The sequence below is a fragment of the Bos taurus genome, chromosome 2 (assembly GCF_002263795.3).
Source record: "Bos taurus isolate L1 Dominette 01449 registration number 42190680 breed Hereford chromosome 2, ARS-UCD2.0, whole genome shotgun sequence".
Lineage (NCBI taxonomy): Eukaryota > Metazoa > Chordata > Mammalia > Artiodactyla > Bovidae > Bos > Bos taurus.
In genome coordinates this window covers 4,995,419-5,017,320 of record NC_037329.1, presented here as the reverse complement: position 1 = coordinate 5,017,320, position 21,902 = coordinate 4,995,419, and the positions used below count along the sequence as shown (strand labels likewise).

The 21,902-nt window shown below is 40.7% G+C and overlaps 1 protein-coding gene across 8 annotated transcripts in view; it reads right to left on the bottom strand.

The window, feature by feature from the left end:
* The window catches only part of IWS1 (interacts with SUPT6H, CTD assembly factor 1), a 49,308-nt gene extending 44,273 nt beyond the window's left edge, over positions 1–5,035 (bottom strand). For 5 of the 8 annotated variants that reach the window (XM_010801820.4, XM_010801821.4, XM_010801822.4 and 2 more), the window contains exons 1-2: positions 4,723–5,035; positions 2,649–2,767 (exon numbers count right to left, since the gene is read on the bottom strand). In XM_010801820.4, the coding sequence (XP_010800122.1) occupies positions 2,649–2,767; positions 4,723–4,756 (153 nt within the window). In that variant the 5' untranslated portion in view covers positions 4,757–5,035. The remainder of the gene's footprint in view (positions 1–2,648; positions 2,768–4,722) is intronic. The other 3 variants (XM_005202240.5, XM_005202241.5, XM_059877687.1) reach the window with 1 other exon arrangement.
* Positions 5,036–21,902: the final 16,867 nt, after the last annotated feature.

Below are 21,902 nucleotides of genomic sequence, written 5' to 3'. Positions count from 1 at the left end.
TCCAAATGGGAAAAACATTATTTGGAAAATCAAGTTGTGAGTACCATCTTGCACCAGGCAAAATGATGCCCCACAAAAGATGACCACAGAACTTGTAAATATGCAAAAGTAATGTATAGATATAAATAAGGATAGGGAGATTATCCTGGATTACCTGAGTAGGCCCAATATAGTAATAATTATAGGGATCCTTGCACCCCACTCCAGTACTCTTGCCTAGAAGATCCCATGGGCGGAGGAGCCTGGTGGGCTGCAGTCCCTGGGGTCACAAAGAGTTGGACACGACTGAGCAACTTCCCTTTCACTTTTCACTTTCATGCATTGGAGAAGGCAATGGCACCCCACTCCAGTACTCTTGCCTGGAAAATCCCATGGATGGAGGAGCCTGGTAGGCTGCAGTCCATGGGGTCGCTAAGAGTTGGACACAACTGAATGACTTCACTTTCACTTTCACTTTATGCAGGGGAGGGAGGAAAGTCAGAGAAACTGACATATGAGGAACTAAGCAAAGGTCTGAGAGATCTGAAGATGCTACAGCTCTAGCTTTAAAGATGGAAGAAGCCACATGCCAACCAGTGCAAGTGTCCTGTAGAGCTGAAGAAGGCAAGGAAGCAGGTTCTCCCTTAGAGAAAGAACACAGCCCCAGTGACACCCTATTTTAACCCAGTGAGATCCTCTTTGGACTTCCGACCTCTGGAATTTTAAGAAACAAATCTCTGGGGTTATTTTTAGCTACTAAATTTGTATCTGGTTGTTATGGCAGCAATAGGAAACTAATACACATCTTTCAAATTATGGGGCTATAATCTGCACTGCTCCATATAATGTAACTGTACTTTTTCAAGGGTCCAACTGCTACTCAAAACTACTAGTAATTAGAATAACCTTTCTGGAGGGGAAAAATCTATGAAAAGCACAAAAGTATGTTCATGGCAGACTTCACTGACAATAGCTAGACAGTCTAAATATTAACAATTAGGAAACTGCTGAATAAGTAATAGTTCATCCATGTTATGAAATATTAAGCAGCCATTAAAAATTACACTTAGCGAGAATCTTTAATAACATGGGGCAGTATTTAAAATCTTAAGTGAAAAGATAAAACTGTTATACAGACATATATATATATATATTTCAAGTAACTTAAAACATATACATACATTCTATATAAGAATAAAAATGCAGGAGAAATATATTTTTTATATAATAATATAAAAAGTTAATATTTCTGTGACAGGAGTATGCTGACTTTAATTTCTTTTTTAAACTTTCATATAATCTCTAAATTTACAACATGCACATTTATTTATTTAGAACCCATCTCATTAAAAAAATAAAAGTAGTTGAAAAAAGAAAGTCAACACTACATTTATAACACACTTATAACTGAAGCATGAAGCCATGAGTCAATCTCCTGATGCGGTTTTCCAAAATGGGAAATTAAGACGTCACACACTAAATATACTAAAACAATGTTTACATTATCAAGTAATTTCTACCTATCATTTAGAATTTAGTCTAAATGCTTAATAGTATACAAAAAACCAAAATGACACCAAAATAACTAAAAGATAAGCCCTCTTCCCACTTCTGATCTCATCTGCCCCATATTCATTCTACTGTAGCCACAATGGCTCCCACCTTAGATCTTTGTTGGGAATGTTCATTCGCTACATAGCCATGTAGCTATTCCTTCACCTCCTTCCACATCTTGATTCAAATGTCACTTTCTTAATAAGGCCTACATGCACCTCCCTATTCAACATTCAAGCCTGCCCTCCATCTTGGCACCCTCCATTCCATTCTTTCTTCTTTCTTCACAGCAGTTACCATCTTCTAACAAACTATACAATTTTCCTTTTTTTTAAAGTATACTGTTTAATGTCTTTCTTCTGCTACTGGAAAACAAGTCTAAGAGAAGGAGTTTCATGGCAGTGGAACCTCATTAAGTCATTGATATGTCAAAAGAGCCTGACACATAGCAGCTGCTCAATAAACATTTGTTGGATATATGGCTAAACTAGAGACATATCAAAGGACAAAGTCAATAATACAATCTCTAACAACTGCATCTATTATTGCATGTAATAACCTAAAATTGGGCAATTTTCTGTGCAAAATATATGGCATATTGGCCATCTTTATCATTCCTACACTTCAGTTTGTTTTACTGCAAACTTAGAGCTGAATTTTTTTAAAAGCCTCAATTTTATTTTGTTAACATTGTGCAGTACAGGACTATATAACCAGGCAAGCAAATTAAAATGACACAAAGGTAGCAGGTGATAATCCCCATAACTTTCTGTTTCAACTGGTATTTCTTCAGACTTCAAATCCTCACCATCGGATTAGGACATCATTCTGGGAATGAGGAAGTCCAGTCAAATATCAAACACCTGACCTGTTTCCTGAATCAATAAGCACAGTTGAGACTGCCTACTATCCAAAATGAGACTCAATCAGTCCTTACTCCCTATGATTTCATACGTAACCAGACTATCCCTATTTATTTTTAAAGCAGTTCTCTATTATTTTTGAAGGGTTTGCAGCCTAGACCCCGTGACAGGGTCTCTACATCTCCTAAATAAAACAAGTCTCACAGAATAAGCAAGGGAAAAGCCTCCCCAAAGATGTTGTTTAGCCAATACCTCTGAATGACGTTCTACACTTCCAGTGTCTGATCCAGAGTGCTGCTCATTTACATCATCCTCAACGTCTGACCCTGAATCCCGTTCATCCTGCACTGGGGTAGCGCCACCATCATCTGCTTAAAAATAAAACAAAAACCCACTTAAGGAGTAAGATGGATGACATCCTCAACTGAAACGAACACAATGAATCAAGAATAATGTAAGAGCAAAGGTTACCACTGATGAAGCATAACTAATAATACTAATTTGGGAACAAGTACAATACATACATAAATACTCACAGTCATACCCTGTACTGTTGACACATTTGGCAGTGAAAATATATCATTAAAGGAATGTGAAGCTTAAGAAATGCCACTAAGAACCAAGTCAACAAATTCTAAATAACAGTGTGTACTTTCAACTTTGTTAAAAAACAAAGTCTATTTTCTCCACAGCACTTACTTACCACCTACTAAAGGACTACATGAGTTCCCAAGTTAATTTTGTTCAACGTGATTCTTTCCTCACTTGAATAAAAGTGCCAAAAGAGCAGAGATTCTAGTTCAGTGATGAATCCCTGGAGTGGAGAACACTACCTGGTATAGTATTTGTTTATGAATGAAGAGCATACAGAATTCCATTCCAGAAACAGTGTAAACTCCTTGAAGTAAAAGCATATACTACTATACTATTATAAAACAAAGCTACCTATCTTTAACCAATACTTTAAAAATACAAAGTAAAATTGTACTGAGAGGAATTCAGAGCTGTTGGAGGATACAGGAAGCCTTGGTTAAAAGTTTAATAAAAATAAAATTTAAAATATGAACCAGCCAACTACAGGAAGAGTTTAAGAATGAAATCACTATCCTACTAATGAACTATTCTACTCAGCTAAGGAGTACTGAATATACATATATTTAACCTTTTTCTTATATAGTCATAATTAAAAAAATTTGAAGTGTAATGAAAAGTTATGCTTCAACGGTCAGAATCGGGGTGGGGAGGGGCAGAAGTTAAAACTCTGTCCTAGCATAATAGGAAATAATTACAGAATGCCTAAAAATGATGCAACAAGATAGCATAAGTTAGGAATACAGGGATAAACATCAAAAACGGCTAAAAAAAAAAGTCAGGGAATTGCTAACTTTTCATGTCTTTCAGCATGTTAAATTTAAAAACACAAACAAACTGACAACTATTTTGAAAACATCAGGAAAACGTTTAAAGCCAAACAGCAGAATATGTTTGGAAACGTGTTTGCAGTCACTACTGTTCGTCGTCTTATACTAGAATCGATGTGAACGCAAAACAGAAAAGAAGGTAGTTCATGCTTAGAAATTTATTTAAGCACTTCTGACAGAGAATACTCACTGGAACTAGAACACAATAGGAAAGCAAAAGTAATGTTTTTATTCCCCATGAGGTTCTGCCTTATTCGTCTTTGGTTCCCAAGTGCCCAGCACTGTGTTAACAAAGTGGGGTCCCGTGTTTATAAACAGGAAAAGAAAGAACTTGAGGGAGGAGAAAGGGGAAAGATCTCAAGGTGAAGGAAAGGCACAAAAAACACTAGTTAGCCCCAGAGGTACACATCTTATTCTAAAATACATATACAACTCAACTCCGATGTTATCTTTAATGGGAGAAACTAGTTTGCAGGCATAGTCAAACCAGTTTCAACTCCAAGTGAAAAGTCTAGGTAAGATCCTGCACCCCCACTGAACAGCTAGCTCCCCGGGATTCTCGAAAATCACTCTCAACTCCTCAAAGACATTCCCTATCAGGAGAGGCCATTCCTAGTACTTTGCACACAGTAAGCATTTGATATACGGAAGTGGCTCCCATTTCAGCAACATCCTTCGCCAATCTGGAAGACGGCTTTCCGTCCAGAATTCCCTCTCCAAGGTTCTAACTTCTGGGTCGGCAGACGGGCTGCCAGCTCTTCCCGCTACGCCTCAGTCAACATCAGACCCAGTCCCGGGAGAGAACGTCTCTAGGGCCTCCTTCTCTTCCCCGCGGGAGTGCGTGGCCAAGCCCGGTCGAGTAACCGCACCGCCCCCCAGCCCTGTCCCCTACGTCCCTGCCTCACCTGACTGGTCGCCGCTGTAATACTCCGAGTCCATGGCAGGCGGCTCTCGGCGGGGAGTGTCTGGGCCCCGCGCCGCCCCCGTCACTTCCTTGCCGGCGCTTGCCTGCGCCTCAGAGGCTCCAGAAGGTACTCAAACAAACCTCAGAGGCTCCCGCCCAACTGGAGGTTTGGGAGACTGCGGAGAGTAAGGCAGCAACGGCGGCAGACGCCCACACTTGGACCTACAAACGCCGGCAGAAAAGGCCGTACCCTGCTCGCGACCAAGGCGCGCGGGTCGGTAATCTACTTCCCAGAAGCACCTCTGGACCAAAATGGCGTCTGCACACGACCCTCAAAAGAATGCAGTGCGCAGGCGCTAGCTCATGTCATCTGGCCAATGAGAAGACACAACGCTAATGACGCACGGCATGGCCGGAAAGGAGACTAGTGGGAAAATTGAGCGGGAGCCGCGACTGCAATTACAATCTTCTCCTTGGAGGAACCTGGTCTGTTCCCCAGGGAGATGATAGTGTTACTTTATGGGTTCTCCGCCCGCGCTTTGTTTGAATACTTTCTGGACTATTGTTCCGAAAAATGAAGACTCGCTAAAATTAAATTTTCCATCATACGGAAATTAACTATCGTCCCCATCATGCAGCGAGGCTCTTGATTCCCGCCCTTAGTACGGGAAGTGGCGCATTTCCCTCTGGGACTTGTAGTTCGAAGCCTAGCGAGCTATGATGTGTTACTAAGTGACCTGATCAAAAGAGCCTCTTTTCAAGGCATTTTTCTTCCTTTCTTTTTAAAAATTACGACTTAATTTCCATCTTAAGAAACCATTTGGTTTACACTGGGAAGTACAGGTTTTTGCTTCCAGAAGGGTTCCCGGATGAAATCTTGCTAAAGTGACATTGTTAAACTTGAGCACTACATGCTTGTGAGAATCAACAATGGTTGAGAAACTACCTGACTTGTCAGAAAGCTGACTGTAAAGAACCGTCCTTCTTCCTATCTCTCAAGTAAAAGTTATTCTCCACTCTTTTATGAAACCTGTAAGACTTTACCGTCTGCTGCTGCTGCTGCTAATTCGCTTCAGTAGTGTCCGACTCTGTGCAAAGAGTCGGACACGACTGAGAAACTGAACTGAACTGAAGTGAACTGAACTGTAAGACTTAGAGATGACCCCCTAGTTTACCCATGACAAGGCAGAAGACCTTTCCCCTTTCTTCTGAACCTGCTCATTTCTTGCAACTTTCTGTTTGTGTCTTTGCCCCTCTAAAACTAACTAGTGCTGTGCTGTGCTTAGTTGTGCACGTGTCTGACTCTTTGAGACTCCTTGGACTGTAGCCCGCCAGGCTCCTCTGTCCATGGGAATTCTCCAGACAAGAATACTGGAATGGGTTGCCATGCCCTCCTCTAGGGGATCTTCCCAGCCCAGGCACGGAACCCAGTTCTGCTAGTGGATTCTTTACCATCTGAGCCACCAGGGAAACCCAAGAATACTGAAATGGATAGCCTGTCCCTTCTCCAAGGGAACTTCGTGACCCAGGAATTGAACAGAGGTCTCCTGCATTGCATGCAGATACTTTTCCAGCTGAGCTACCAGGGAAGCCCCAAAATAACTAGATGCAGGAATAAGCATTTTTCTGTTCTCATTACCAGTTGAAACTTCTGATTGCAGATCAATCACAACTATAAGTCATCACACATTCCTTTCTAGGAAAGTCTGAGACAACCCCATCTCCCCTGAACTAGATACTCTGATCTTCATATCTGGTGTATTCTCCCTATTGCAATACCCTGAATAAAGTCTATTTTCTTGCTTATTTTTGTCTTAAACAGAGAGGACAATATTACTGTCTTTAGATTGGAGGAAGTATAGGAAATATTCTGCAGGAGGTGTTCAGTTCAGTTCAGTTCAGTCGCTCAGTCGTGTCTGATTGTTTGCGATCCCATGAATCGCAGCACACCAGGCCTCCCTGTCCATCACCAACTCCCAGAGTTCACTCAGACTCACGTCCATCGAGTCAGTGATGCCATCCAGCCATCTCATCCTCTGTCGTCCCCTTCTCCTCCTGCCCCAATCCCGCCCAGCATCAGAGTCTTTTCCAATGAATCAACTCTTCACATGAGGTGGCCAAAGTACTGGAGTTTCAGCTTTAGCATCATTCCCTCCAAAGAAATCCCAGGGCTGATCTCCTTCAGAATGGACTGGTTGGATCTCCTTGCAGTCCAAGGGACTCTCAAGAGTCTTCTCCAACTCCACAGTCCAAAAGCATCAATTCTTTGGCACTCAGCCTTCTTCACAGTCCAACTCTCACATCCATACATGACCACAGGAAAAACCATAGCCTTGACTAGACGAACCTTTGTTGGCAAAGTAATGTCTCTGCTTTTGAACATGCTATCTAGGTTGGTCATAACTTTTCTTCCAAGGAGTAAACATCTTTTAATTTCATGGCTGCAGTCACCATCTGCAGTGATTTTGGAGCCCAAAAAATAAAGTCTGACACTGTTTCCACTGTTTCCCCATCTATTTCCCATGAAGTGATGGGATCAGATGCCATGATCTTCGTTTTCTGAATGTTGAGCTTTAAGCCAACTTTTTCACTCTCCACTTTCACTTTCATCAAGAGGCTTTTTAGTTCCTCTTCACTTTCTGCCATAAGAGTGGTGTCATCTGCATATCTGAGGTTACTGATATTTCTCCCGGCAATCTTGATTTCAGCTTGTGTTTCTTCCAGCCCAGCATTTCTCATGATATACTCTGCATATAAGTTAAATAAGCAGGGTGACAATATACAGCCTTGACGTACTCCTTTTCCTATTTGGAACCAGTCTGTTGTTCCATGTCCAGTTCTAGCTGTTGCTTCCTGACCTGCATACAGATGTCTTAAGAGGCAGGTCAGGTGGTCTGGTATTCCCATCTCTTGAAGAATTTTCCACAGTTTATTGTGATCCACACAATCAAAGGCTTTTCACAGTCAACAAAGCAGAAATAGATGTTTTTCTGGAAGACTTGCAGAAATAGGGCCTTTCGTTCGTTCGTTGGTAAAGCATACATCTTGGACTGGATTTCAAGGCATATCTTGCCTGCTGTAAGGACCCATGTGGTGCCCTGAAAAGTCCACATTCTACCTTGGAGTTCAGATTTATGAATTTTATGATGTTAGCTATGCTGTGAATTCTCAGAATGTCATTAGTGAAGCCACATCCCAGCTTTGATAATCCTGGAACCATTGTTAGGCAGTCAGAATACTCTGGCAGAACCCAGTTCTAGGCTCCAGAAAAGGACATGGAAAGGAAGAGAGAGGGATGGTTTCTCTAGAAATTACCATTTTCTTGCAAGAGAGTTCATAGGCAGTCTTTCCCCTGTACATACAGTGGAAAACAGCTTTGAAATCCCAGTCTACCCCTTCAGCTGTAGGAATGACATCTTATTAAGCTATTGTGAGAATCATAAGAGCAAGGAATTAACAGTGCCTAGAACTAAAGGTAGAAAATTTAAAAATTCATTCCCTTCCATTTAGTAGAAAAGGGCTCAGGATTCACCTCTCTTCCAAAGAGATCAACCTCTCTTCTAAGAGGTTGTACCTGTGTAATAAGGTGAGTGAATAGGGCAGAAATCCAGAAGAGAACACACTGAAAATCCTGTCAATAAAGATCTTGTAGTTTCACCAAACATACATAACCAACAGCTATGAAAGTAATTGGCCTAAGCAATGCAATTACAAAAAGATAATGACTGAATTTTAACATAAAAATTCTAACTGTCCTGATGGTTTAGAGAATGGAGAAATAGAAGCAGACCAAATACACCATAATGTGCAGAGAGCCAGAAGGGTCTAAGGAAGTGTCAGATCTATGTTTTGTACTCAAGAAGCCATTAACTTAGTGAGATAGGACAGGCTTTTTGAAATAAGTGTATGTCTTAGTTAAAGCATTGTGGTTGCAAATGCAAACACAGCTCCGGGAGAGTTTTCCAGAGCCCCTTTCCACCAGGTGGCTGTCTTTCAGAGCCTCCAAAGGATAGATCTTGGAGCAGAACAGATACGCTTTCTGAGTCTTGGCTGCCTTGCATTTTGAAGACCACCATCTCTCTCCACTCCTTGTTCTAGTCCCAGCACAGCTGGTGGTAGAGAGGCCACTCAGAAGGGAGGCTGTTTTTTCCCCCTAAGGATACTAAAGACAGAGAAGAGACATGGGAGAAATGAGCTTGTGGCAGTCCTGAACACTGTTTCCCTTGACTGATAACCATGCAAGAATTATCCTCCCAGTCTTTTGAGACACTGCAACTTGCTGAATATTTCTGGGAGTGAAAAGTCATACGATATCAAGAGCAGCCTGGCACTGGCAGAACTTCAGACTCGGGGGTCAGAAATCTGGGTTCTGTGTCAAGCTCTGAGTTTATTGTGTTAGATGAGGCAGTTGAATCAGAAGATTTCAAGACCCTTGTTGTTGTTATTCAGTTGCTAAGTCATGTCTGACTCTTTGCAACCCCATGGACTGTAGCATGCCAGCTTTCCCTGTCCTTCACTATCTCCCGGAGTTTGCTCCAACTCATCTCCATTAAGTTGGTGATGCTATCCAACCATCTCATTTTCTGTTGCCCCCTTTTCCTCCTGCCCTCAGTCTTTCCCAGCATCAGGGTCCTTTCCAATGAGTCCGCTCTTCCCATCAGGTGGCCAAAGTATTGGAGATTCAACAGCAGTCCTTCCAATGAATATTCAGGGTTGATTTCCTTTAAGGTTGACTGGTTTGAGCTCCTTGCTGTCCAAGAGACTCTCAAAAGTCTTCTCCAGTGCCACAATTTGAAAGCATCAACTCTTTGACACTCAGCCTTCTTTATGGTCCAACTCTCACATCTACATTTAACTACTGGAAAAACTATAGCTTTGACTATACAGACATTTGCTGGCAAAGTGCTTTTTAGTACACTGTCTAGGTTTGTCATAGGTCTCCTTCCAAGGAGCAAGTGTCTTTTAATTTCATGGCTGCAGTCACTGTCCACAGTGATTTTGGAGCCCAAGAAAATAAGATCTGTCACTGTTTTCACTTTTCCCCCTTTTATTTGCCATGAAGTGATGGGACTGGATGCCATGATCTTAGTTTTTTGAGTATTGAGTTTTTAAGCCAGCTTTTTCATTCTCCTCTTTTACCCTCATCAAGAGGCTCTAGCTTCTCTTCACTTTCTGCCATTAGAGTGGTATCATCTGCATATCTGAGGTTGTTGATATTTCTCCTGGCAATCTTGATTCCAGCTGTGATTCATCCAACTTGGTATTTTAACGGCATATTCTGCACAGAAGTTAAATGAACCAGGTGACAATATACAGCCTTGACGTACTCCATTTTGAACCAGTCCATTGCTCTATGTCCGGTTCTAACTATTGCTTCTTGACCTGCATACAGATTTCTCAGGAAACAGATAAGGTGGTTCAGTATGTCCATCTCTTTAAGAATTTTCCACAGTTTGTTGTGATCCACACAGTCAAAGGCTTAAGCATAGTCAGTGAAGCAGATCTTGTTTTGAATTTCCTTACTTTCTCTATTATCCAACGAATGTAGGCAATTTGATCACTGATTCTTCCACCTTTTCTAAATCCAGCTTCTTCATCTGGAAATTCTTAGTTCACATTCTGCTAAAGCCTAGCTGAAAGGATTTTAAATGACATTACTTTGCTAGGACGTGGAATGAGCACAATTGTGCGGTAGTTTGAGCATTCTTTGGCATTGCCTTTCTTTGAGATTGGAATGAAAACTAACCTTTTCCAGTCCTGTGGCCCCTGCTGAGTTTTCCAAATTTGCTGACATACTGTATTTTAACAGCATCATCTTTTAGGACTTGAAATAGCTCAGCTGGAATTCCATCACCTCCACTAGCTTTGTTCGTAGTAATGCTTCCTAAGGCTCACCTGACTTCACACTCCAGAATGTCTGGCTCTAGGTGAGTGACCACTATTTTCATTAATCTCTGTTTCTTTATTATCTTATTATTCTCTGTGAGAGAAGCTGTCTCCAAGTCTGACCTGCCTTCTTGTGCTTGAGCCGCTAGGGGTCCCTGCAGGTGAAGAAACAAAAGAAACAAGTGTGTTCTAAGCCTGCTTTCCAGCTCTGTGCAGCGTTCGCACATCCCAGACTCACCACTCACTAAGACACATGCGAGATTTGTCCTTGCCACATCGTTCAGAATACTGAAAAGTTGGACCCACTTGAAAGCCCATGAGTAGAGGATAATGAATCATTAAACATCAATACCATGGCACACCACACCGCCACTAATACTAGCTAATCGAATCTTTAGCCCTCACATGGAAGGATGGCCAGAATATATGAAATTAACAAAATAGTCATAGAACACTATAAATGGCAAAACTGTGTGTGAACAACCAAAACCCCACCTAAGAATTCCCTAATAAAAATAGAGGGAAAAAACTTTCAGACAAAGATTGAAAAGCCAAAAGCCATAAAAGTCTGAAAATTTTGACTACACACAAAAAATTAAACACAACAGTAAAACAATTGTAAAAACATATGCATGGCAGAAACAACACACCATTAACAAAACCAAAAGATAAATGACTAGGAATTTAAAAAATGTGTATTCAACTATCATAGAGCCTTCTCTATGTGGTTAAGAGAAATGATTAAGACTTCACCTTCTAGGTAAAGTTCCATCCCTGGTCATGCCGCTAAGATCCCACATGCCTCCTGGCCAAAAAACCAAAACATGAAATAAAAGCAACATTGTAACAAATTAAATAAGGACTTTTAAAATGGTCCACATGACCCTGGAGAAGACAATGGCAACCCACTCCAATATTCTTACCTGGGAAATCCCATGGACAGAGAGGAGCCTGGTGGGCTACATTTTAAATATGAATTTATTTTCCATTTTGTTACCTGGAACTTTTAAACCAGAGGGTGGACTTTGTGTCATTTGATAAAAGGGAATTTCCTGGCTCAGGTCTTCAGTACTGTTCTGCTCTATTACTAACAGAACAGTACGGTACAATTCACTCAGTTATAAACATCAACAGATCTATTACTAAGGATGATGTTTAACATTTCTGCTTGTGCTGAGCAAGGACCGGGGAAAAGTCAGGCCTCAGGCTGTTGAATTTAAATGTCTTGTGATAAATAAGGCCCTACAGTGTAGCACCGGGAACTATATTCAGGATCTTGTGATAAATCATAATGGAAAAAAATATTAAAAAAAGAATGTCTATATGTATATAACTGAGTCACTTTGCTCTACAGCAGAGATTGGTACAACATTGTAAATCAGCTATACTTCAATAAAAAAATAAAATTAAGGGAAAAAATGGTCCACATTAAAAAAAATCTTAAAAAAATTTATAGAACGAAAGGTTAATCTCCTTAATGAATACAGACACCCTAGAAATCAATAACTCAATAGAAAAAGACCAATAAACCAGTAGAAAAATGGACAAAAGATATGACAATTCACAAAAGAGAAAATATTAAGGGCTCTAAAATTCATAAAAGATATCTTAAAACAAGATCAAAGCAAATTAAAATTATATTGAGATATTATTTTTCACTTCTCAGATTGCAAAAATCTGAGAGCATTCCACTGGTGAGGCCATGGAGGAAGAGGCCCTCTCCCAGGGTACTAATGGGAGTATATTACAGAAGCCTTTACTTTCTTACTACTTGCCAGAAAGTAAGCTGGCAATATTTATAAAAATTACAAATGCATATACTCTTTAGCTTAGTAATTGAACTTCAGAAAATGTATCCTACAAATACACTTGACCATGAACTCCTTATTGACAAATTCAGACTTAAATTGAAGAAAGTAGGGAAAACCACTAGACCATTCAGGTATGACCTAAATCAAATCCCTTATGATTATACAGTGGAAGTGAGAAATAGATTTAAGGGCCTAGATCTGATAAATAGAGTGCCTGATGAACTATGGAATGAGGTTCATGACATTGTACAGGAGACAGGGATCAAGACCATTCCCATAGAAAAGAAATGCAAAAAAGCAAAATGACTGTCTGGGGAGGCCTTACAAATAGCTGTGAAAAGAAGAGAAGTGAAAAGCAAAGGAGAAAAGGAAAGATATAAACATCTGAATGCAGAGTTCCAAAGAATAGCAAGAAGAGATAAGAAAGCCTTCTTCAGCGATCAATGCAAAGAAATAGAGGAAAACAACAGAATGGGAAAGACTAGGGATCTCTTCAAGAAAATCAGAGATACCAAAGGAACATTTCATGCAAAGATGAGCTCGATAAAGGACAGAAATGGTATGGACCTAACAGAAGCAGAAGATATTAAGAAGAGATGGCAAGAATACACAGAAGAACTGTACAAAGAAGATCTTCACGACCCAGATAATCACGATGGTGTGATCACTGACCTAGAGCCAGACATCCTGGAATGTGAAGTCAAGTGGGCCTTAGAAAGCATCACTACGAACAAAGCTAGGGGAGGTGATGGAATTCCAGTTGAGCTATTCCAAATCCTGAAAGATGATGCTGTGAAAGTGCTGCACTCAATATGCCAGCAAATTTGGAAAACTCAGCAGTGGCCACAGGACTGGAAAAGGTCAGTTTTCATTCCAATCCCAAAAAAAGGCAATGCCAAAGAATGCTCAAACTACCGCACAATTGCACTCATCTCACACGCTAGTAAAGTAACGCTCAAAATTCTCCAAGCCAGACTTCAGCAATATGTGAATCGTGAACTTCCTGATGTTCAAGCTGGTTTTAGAAAAGGCAGAGGAACCTGAGATCAAATTGCCAACATCTGTTGGATCATAGAAAAAGCAAGAGAGTTCCAGAAAAACATCTATTTCTGCTTTATTGACTATGCCAAAGCCTTTGACTGTGTGGATCACAATAAACTGTGGGAAATTCTGAAAGAGATGGGAATACCAGACCACCTGACCTGCCTCTTGAGAAATCTGTATGCAGGTCAGGAAGCAACAGTTAGAACTGGACATGGAACAACAGACTGGTTCCAAATAGGAAAAGGAGTACGTCAAGGCTGTATATTGTCACCCTGTTTATTTAATTTATATGTAGAGTACATCATGAGAAATGCTGGACTGGAAGAAACACACGCTGGAATCAAGATTGCCGGGAGAAATATCAGTAACCTCAGATATGCAGATGACACCACTCTTATGGCAGAAAGTGAAGAGGAACTAAAATGGCTCTTGATGAAAGTGAAAGTGGAGAGTGAAAAAGTTGGCTTAAAGCTCAACATTCAGAAAACGAAGATCATGGCATCCGGTCCCATCATTTCATGGGAAATTGATGGGGAAACAGTGGAAACAGTGTCAGACTTTATTTTTCTGGGCTCCAAAATCACTGCAGATGGTGACTGCAGCCATGAAATTAAAAGATGCTTGCTCCTTGGAAGGAAAGTTATGACCAACCTAGATAGCATATTGAAAAGCAGAGACATTACTTTGCCAACAAAGGTTCGTCTAGTCAAGGCTATGGTTTTTCCTGTGGTCATGTATGGATGTGAGAGTTGGACTGTGAAGAAGGCTGAGTGCCAAAGAATTGATGCTTTTGGACTGTGGTGTTGGAGAAGACTCTTGAGAGTCCCTTGGACTGCAAGGAAATCCAACCAGTCCATTCTGAAGGAGATCAGCCCTGGGATTTCTTTGGAAGGAATGATGCTAAAGCTGAAACTCCAGTACTTTGGCCACCTCATGCGAAGAGTTGACTCATTGGAAAAGACTCTGATGCTGGGAGGGATTCAGGGCAGGAGGAGAAGGGGACGACAGAGGATGAGATGGCTGGATGGCATCACTGACTCGATGGACATGAGTCTGGGTGAACTCTGGGAGTTGGTGAGGGACAGGGAGGCCTGGCGTCCTGCGATTCATGGGGTCGCGGAGAGTTGGACACTACTGAGCGACTGATCTGATCTGATGTACAAATGATGTATCTACAAAATTAACTATTGCAGCACTAATTGAACAATGCTGGAAATAACCTAAATATCTAATCAGGAATGATCACAATATTATGATACATCTGTACAATGGAATGTTATATAGCTATAGTGAAAAGCAAAGAAACTCTCTTATGTATTGATACATAAAAAGATTTCTAAACTGTGAAAAAAAGCAAAGCACAGAACAGAATATGCTATTGCTTGTGAAAAGGGGAAGAGTACATATATTTGTTGTTGCTTTTAACTATGTTTTTTTAATCTGAGATTGTATAAGAAACAAAACATTGGTTTTTTGTTGAGGAAAGGGAGGACAAGGGAAAATGGTGCAAATAAGCTTCTAAGGTTGTTAATAGCATGAAACACTTACTCTTGTTCCACATGATAACTTCTACTCAGCTCTGATTTTGTCATATTATACCTGTGAAATGGATAAGCAGAAGCCTCAATGGAGTCAGTAGGCCAGAAAGGGGAGCTCTAATGCTCTACCGCTTCACATCAGTTACAGACCCAACAGAGAGAGAAGTAACTTAACATCTCCAACAGGAAGAAGATTACTGCTCTACTACCCAGCAGGAGCTAGGAAGAATTTTTCCTGGGCTGGCAATCATCAGCCAATGAGAAGCCATCACAACTTAGCCAGTGAATAGCTGCTACACTTCAAATTAGAAGTTTCATTCAGTGGACTCTGTTTAACAGCCTCTCCCAATACCCCTTCCTCTATAAAGAATATGGTCCTCTCTTTGGTTCTCTGGATACACCTGCAGTTCACCATAGATTGCTTGTCGTGAACTGCAATTCTTTGCTGTTCCTGAATAAACCTATTTTGCTGGTAAAATAACTGATTGTTTTAGGTCAGCATATCAAATTAACTTCACACTCCACTAATGGGCTGACTACTCATAACCTGAAAACCAGAAGTACCAGTCTCCAGTTGATCATGATGTGGAAGCTAACCAGACCAATTTGCTATGCTTGGGGATCAGGCAGAGATATCTTCATGGATTCTGGTCTTGCTTTGTATAGAAACCATCTTTGTATAGATGTGTGCCCTGTCCTGAGCACAGCCTCTTCAACATGCAGTTATGTATGTGGCTGAATAATTATCCAAGTTACAAAAGGAAGGATGTCCCTGATGGTCCAATGGTTAAGACTGTGCTCTCCCAGTGTAGAAGCCGTGGGTTGGAGTTCTGGTCGGGAAATTCCACATGCCATGCCATCAAAATAAATAAATAAAGACTTAATCAACTTAAAAGAATTTTTTTTTTTAAGTTACAAAATGACTCTTTATTTTGTTTTGTTTTTGTTGGCTTTGGTTTTGGTTTGTGATGAGCACCGCCTCCTCGGAAGTGTGGGAGCTGAGACCGTCAGTATGTCATAAAGGGGGTCAGCTGTGAAATCATGGTTGGACCAACTGAACTTCACAGTCTTTTTTAAAATTTTTGTAATATTGGTAAAATATATATAACATAATAAAATTTGCCATTTTAAGTGTACAATTCATTATATGTATAATGTTACCTAGCGGTCACCACTATTTCAAAAAATTTTCATCATCCCAAACAGAAACTCTGCACCCATTAAGCAGTAACTCCTCATTTTGCCTTACTCACAGCCCCTGATAACTTCTAATCTGTTTTCTCAATGAATTTGCCTATTCTTTATATTGCATACAATGTCTGCCCTTTTGTAACTGGTTTATTTCACTTAGCGTATTTTCAGGGTTCACCCATGTTGTAGAATGTGTCCGAACTTCATTTTTAACAGTTAAATAATATTCAACTGTACATATATGTGGATATCCATATTTATCCATATATACAAAGCACAGATATACTTTGTTTATCCATTCTTCTGTTGATGAATACTTGCATATTTCCCACCTTTTGGCTACGGTGAATAATACTTCTATGCAGACCAAAATTGCCATACAAAATCAGCACACAAAGATTAGTTTTTTTCTATACACTAGTAATGAACAATCTGAAAAGAAATTAAGAAAGCAATTCTATTTATCAGAGCATCAAAAAGAATTAAATACTTAGGAATAAAGTTAGCCAAAGAAGTGCAAGACTTGTGCACTGAAAATACAAAACATTTCTAAAAACAAAGAATATACAAATAAAAAGATATCTCATGTACATGGATTGGAAGACTTATAGTGGTAATACTACCCCAAAATGATGTTCAGATTCAATGCAATCCCTATCATAACCCCAACAGTATTTTTTTTTTCAGAAATGGAAAAACCAGTCCTAAAATTCATATGCAATCACAAGGAAATCCTGAAGAGTCAAAACAACTTTGAATAAGAACAAAGTTGGGAGACTTTCACTTTCTGATTTCAAATTTTACTAAAAACCTTCATAAATCAAAGCAGTGTGGTATTGGCATAAGGACAGACATATAGACCAGTCGAATGGAAATGAGAATCCAGAAATAAATCCTCACATCTGCAGTCAACTGATTTTGACTAGGATGCCAAGACCATTCAGTGGAGAAAGAACAGTCCCTTCAACAAATGGTGACAGAAAACTGGACATCAACATATCAAAAAAACTAGACCCTTATCTTAACACCATATACAAGAATTAATTCAAAATGGATCACAGATCTGGATGTAACAGCTAAAGCTATAAAACTTTTAGAAGTAAACATACAAGCAAATCTACGTGACCTTAGATTTAGTGATAGTTTCTTAAATATGACACCAAAGGCATAGGTAACAACAGTAATAAAGTGAACTTCATAAAATGAAAAACGTCTGTAAAGGAGCACTACCAAGAGAGTGAAAAGATAATCCATGGAAGAGAACATTTTTGCAAATCATGTAGCTGATAATTGCTTAATATTTAGGACATATGAAGAACTCCTACAGTTCAGTAACAAGAGGACAAACAGCCCAATTTAAAAACAGGCAAAGGACTTGAATAGACATTACTCCAAAGATATACAAGTAGCCGATAAGCACATGAAAAGATGCTCAGCATCACTGGTCATTAGAAAAATGCAAATCAAAACCACAGTGGGACACCATGTCACACCAACTAAGATGGCTGTAATCAAAATAACGGAAACTAACACGTGTTGGTGAGGATACAGTGAAATTGAAATCTTGGTACAATTGCTGGTGGGACTTGTGCACCCACTGTGGAAAATCCTGGCCATTCCTCAAAAAGTTAAACATAGGATTACCATGCTGCTGCTGCTGCTAAGTCGCTTCAGTCGTGTCCGACTCTGTGTGACCCCATAGACAGCAGCCCACCTGCCTCCCCCATCCCTGGGATTCTCCAGGCAAGAACACAGGAATGGGTTGCCATTTCCTTCTCCAATGCATGAAAGTGAAAAGTCAAAGTGAAGTCATTCCGTCGTGTCTGACTCTTAGCGACCCCATGGACTGCAGCCCACCAGGCTCCTCTGTCCATGGGATTTTCCAGGCAAGAGTACTGGAGTGGGGTGCCATTGCCTTCTCCTAGGATTACCATATGACCCAACAAATCTACTCCTAGGTATGGATACCAAAGAACTGAAAGCAGAAACTCAAATGGACTCTTTGTCTTTTAATACATTTTAGGTTTTGGAATAATTTTAGATTTACAGAAAATTTGCAAAGAAGTTTAATTTCCATATATCCCTCATCCAGTTTTCCCTAATATTAACAACCTACATTACCATTTGTCATCACTTTTCTCAAAAGCCAGAAACCAACACTGATACATATTCTTAACTAAACTCTAGTGAGAAATTTCATGGACAGAGGAGCCTGGCAGGCTACAGTCCACGGGGTTGCAAAAGAGTTGGACATGACTTAGCGACTAAACAACAACACAAGAAGACCTTATTTAGATTTCAACAGTTTTTCTGCTAGTGTCCTCCCTTTGTCCTAGGACCCCAACCAGGATATAGTATTGTATGTTTGTCTTAGTCTCCAGTGGTCTATGACAGCTTCTCAAACTTCTCTTGTTTTTCATGATCTTGACAGTTTTGAGGCATCCTGGAAAAATGTTTTGTCGAATGTCCTTCAGTTTGGTTTGTCTGATGTTTTTCTCATGATTAGACTGGGATTGTGGGTTTGGGGGAAGAATACCACAGAGATGAAATACTGTTCTCATCACAGCCTGTGAATATGATGTATCTCAGGAAATGATAAACTTGATCACTTGGTATATTAGTCTGATAGGGATGCTGCACAAATACCACAGATTGGGCAGTTTAAACAACAGGGATTTATTCTATCAGTTTTGGAAGTGGGAAGTTCAAGATCAATGTGCCAGCAGCGCTGGTCTCTCCTAAGGATTCTCTCCCTGGCTTGTAGGCAGCTGCCTTTCCCCTGTCACTGCCTTGTCCCTCCTCATCTCTATGTCTCAGTCTGCTAAGGACATCAGTCAGATGGGACCAAGTAAGGCTCTACCCTAATGATCTTGTTTAACCTTAATTACTAGTATTCTTGTCTGGAAAATTCCATAGACAGAGGAACCTGGCAGTTACAGTCCACGGGGCTGAAAAAGGTTGGACACAACTGAGTGTGCGTGCACACACACACAACCTTAATTATTACTTCTTTAAAGGTCCTATCTCAAATGCAGTTCCATAATGGGCTACCTCGAGACCCTAGACTTCCATTTGGCTCTAATAGTCAGGGTTTAACAGGAGATACAAAGCTGGAAAGTTAACCATATTTAAAAAAGATTTAGGAGAAGTTGCTAAAACTTATAATCTCTGCTTTCGGGACTATGCAGGAAAAAAGGTTAGTTGTTTTTTTCCAAAACTAGTTTAAAGCAGCAGTGAGTTTTCCTGAATTATTTGACACCTTTTCCAGGGCTCTCGGTGGTAAATACAGACAGCATAAGAGCAAATCCTGCCCTGCCCACACAGCTGGCTTCCGGCTGGCCTGCAGTGGTGAGGGGATGACAGTTCCTCTGCACCTGGCCAGCTTCAGATATAAGAACAAGTGAGATCAGTACCAATGTTCCCTGTCCAACCAGGGTGCAATTTAACTGGACATACAAGCTAACAGTCCTTTAACAATTATGGTTAAGATGGTATAATTATTGGACACTCATTCAGTACTCAGGTTTCTAGGTGTGAATCCTAGCTCTGTCACCTTCTAACTTATGATGACCTTGGACAGACTGCTTAACCTCTCTGTGCTTAAACATCATCTATAAGCTGGGGATAATAGTAATATTCATCTCATAGTGTTGTTATGAAATGAAATGTGTTTATATATAAATAATGATTCCTGGGACATAATATATATATTAATTATTATTAGGAATTGTTATTGTTAGGAATTGTGAAGATACAAAAAACTGTACCATATGATTCTTGCCTTGAGAAACTTACCATCCATCAGGAAGTCCTACTCTGAAAAAAAAATACATGCTAACAGATGAGTTATGTGATGTGTGTAATGAGTGCCTTAGAAATTAAAAGGGGGGCAAGACTAGAGTGGCAGTCAGGGCCAAGTTCCTGGGAGGAGTGCTTGTGCTGGTGTTTAGAAGACAAAGGCAGATTTGGATGGCAGAAGGATCATGTTTTAAAGATGGTAGATTAACTGTTACAACAACAACAAATTTAAATGACTTGAAATAAAAAAATTATTTCTTGTCCTTGTAAATGGGTACTGGGGTCAGTGGTGGAACTCTGCATCCCAGAGTCATTCAGAAACCCAAGGTTTTTCCATATTGTGGCTCCACCACCCCCTAGGGCCTCAGAATCCACTCTTGGAAGCTCCGCATGCCACCAACAGAGAGGAGAAGAGAGACTGTGCAGGCTAGTGCAGGTTTAAATGGGGCAGGCAGGGAAGTGAAGCATATTACTTACCCTCATTCCATGGTTGATCCTAATCATGAGTGAGGCTGAAAAGAGTATTCCAGCTGTGGAACCAGGAGGAAAAGAAACTAACCTTGGTGTACACAAAGCATTCCAGTCAGTGGTAAGAAATCTATCCTAATGCTTCTTCTTCTTCTTTTCTTTAGAAATAAAGCTTTTAACAAAGGACCTTTCACCCTTAACCTTTTCCAAGACCTGGACAAAGTATGATCATCATTATCACAATCACCATCATCAGCATCATTTAGCTGGTTTATTGAGTTGCCACGTAATCAGGTTTTGCTGTTCCTTCCACTACTTCAACTCCCCAGGGCAATCATATTAGTCATTGAGATGCTATTGACTCTGGTCATGGGGCAGAGGTCCCCCTGTTTATGACCAGTAACTGGACTTTAAGTGCCAGGGCCCAAGACCGAGATTTATTCACTGGACTGCCACGGTTTTCCAGAGAGTGACATATTTTGTGCCCTTGTGGTCAGGTTACTCAAGACGACTGTTTTCTTATTCTCTGTACATCCCCTGCTGGACCAGGGCCTCCTTCACCTATATCCTACTCACAGGACTGACCTTCCTACATATTTGCCACAGTCCCTGGCTAGTGATCGCTCTTATCAAAGAGGCAATGAGGGGCGTGTCCCTCTGCTGGTTTCCCTGGTAACTAATAAGTCAAACTGATGTCAATTTCACCGTATAACTGGCTGTCATGTCCTGCCTGCTGTTAGCCACATCCAGTGGGGGTGTCACTCAAGGACCTCGCTCTGACTCTGTCATCCATTAAACCATTGATATCACTGTCGCTGACTCCGAGCTCTTTCTTTGGTCTTAAAGCCGGGCAAGTGTGGGCCTTAGAGCAGGTTATAACACAATTGTGCCCCTCCTGTTGCCTAACTCTAACCCCAACCTTTGGACAAACCTCTGGGTGGGTCCTTCAGATGGGTTATGATAAAGCCCAATCAGAATGAGTCATTTCTCCTGGATAGGGGTAGTGGATGCCCCCCACCCACCCCCAACCCATCAGGACTTGGGTTCCAGGCTTTGCCCAGTCTAGTGATGGTACTGATCCAGGGAGGAGGCCGCACTAAGACTTCTCTGTCGATACAGGCATTTTCTTGGTGTGTCAGAACAAAGATCCTCTAGGGAGCACCAGCCCCTTCCCTCTATCTCCCGTATCTTCTGAGCTGGATCTTTTTGCCACTCAAGGAGGCCAATTTTGGCATCACTTCTTCCAAGAAGCCGTTCCATCTAGCCCTTGCTGGCCTCCTCTTTGTTCCAGCCTTAATTGTACTCGAACCTATGAGCCATGTATTGGTTCTCAATGGGAGCTGATTTTCCCCTCTAGGAGACATTTGGAAATACTTGGAAGCAATTAATTGCACCACTTGGGGAGTGCACATAGTGAGTAGAGGCCAGGGATGCTGCTAAAAAAA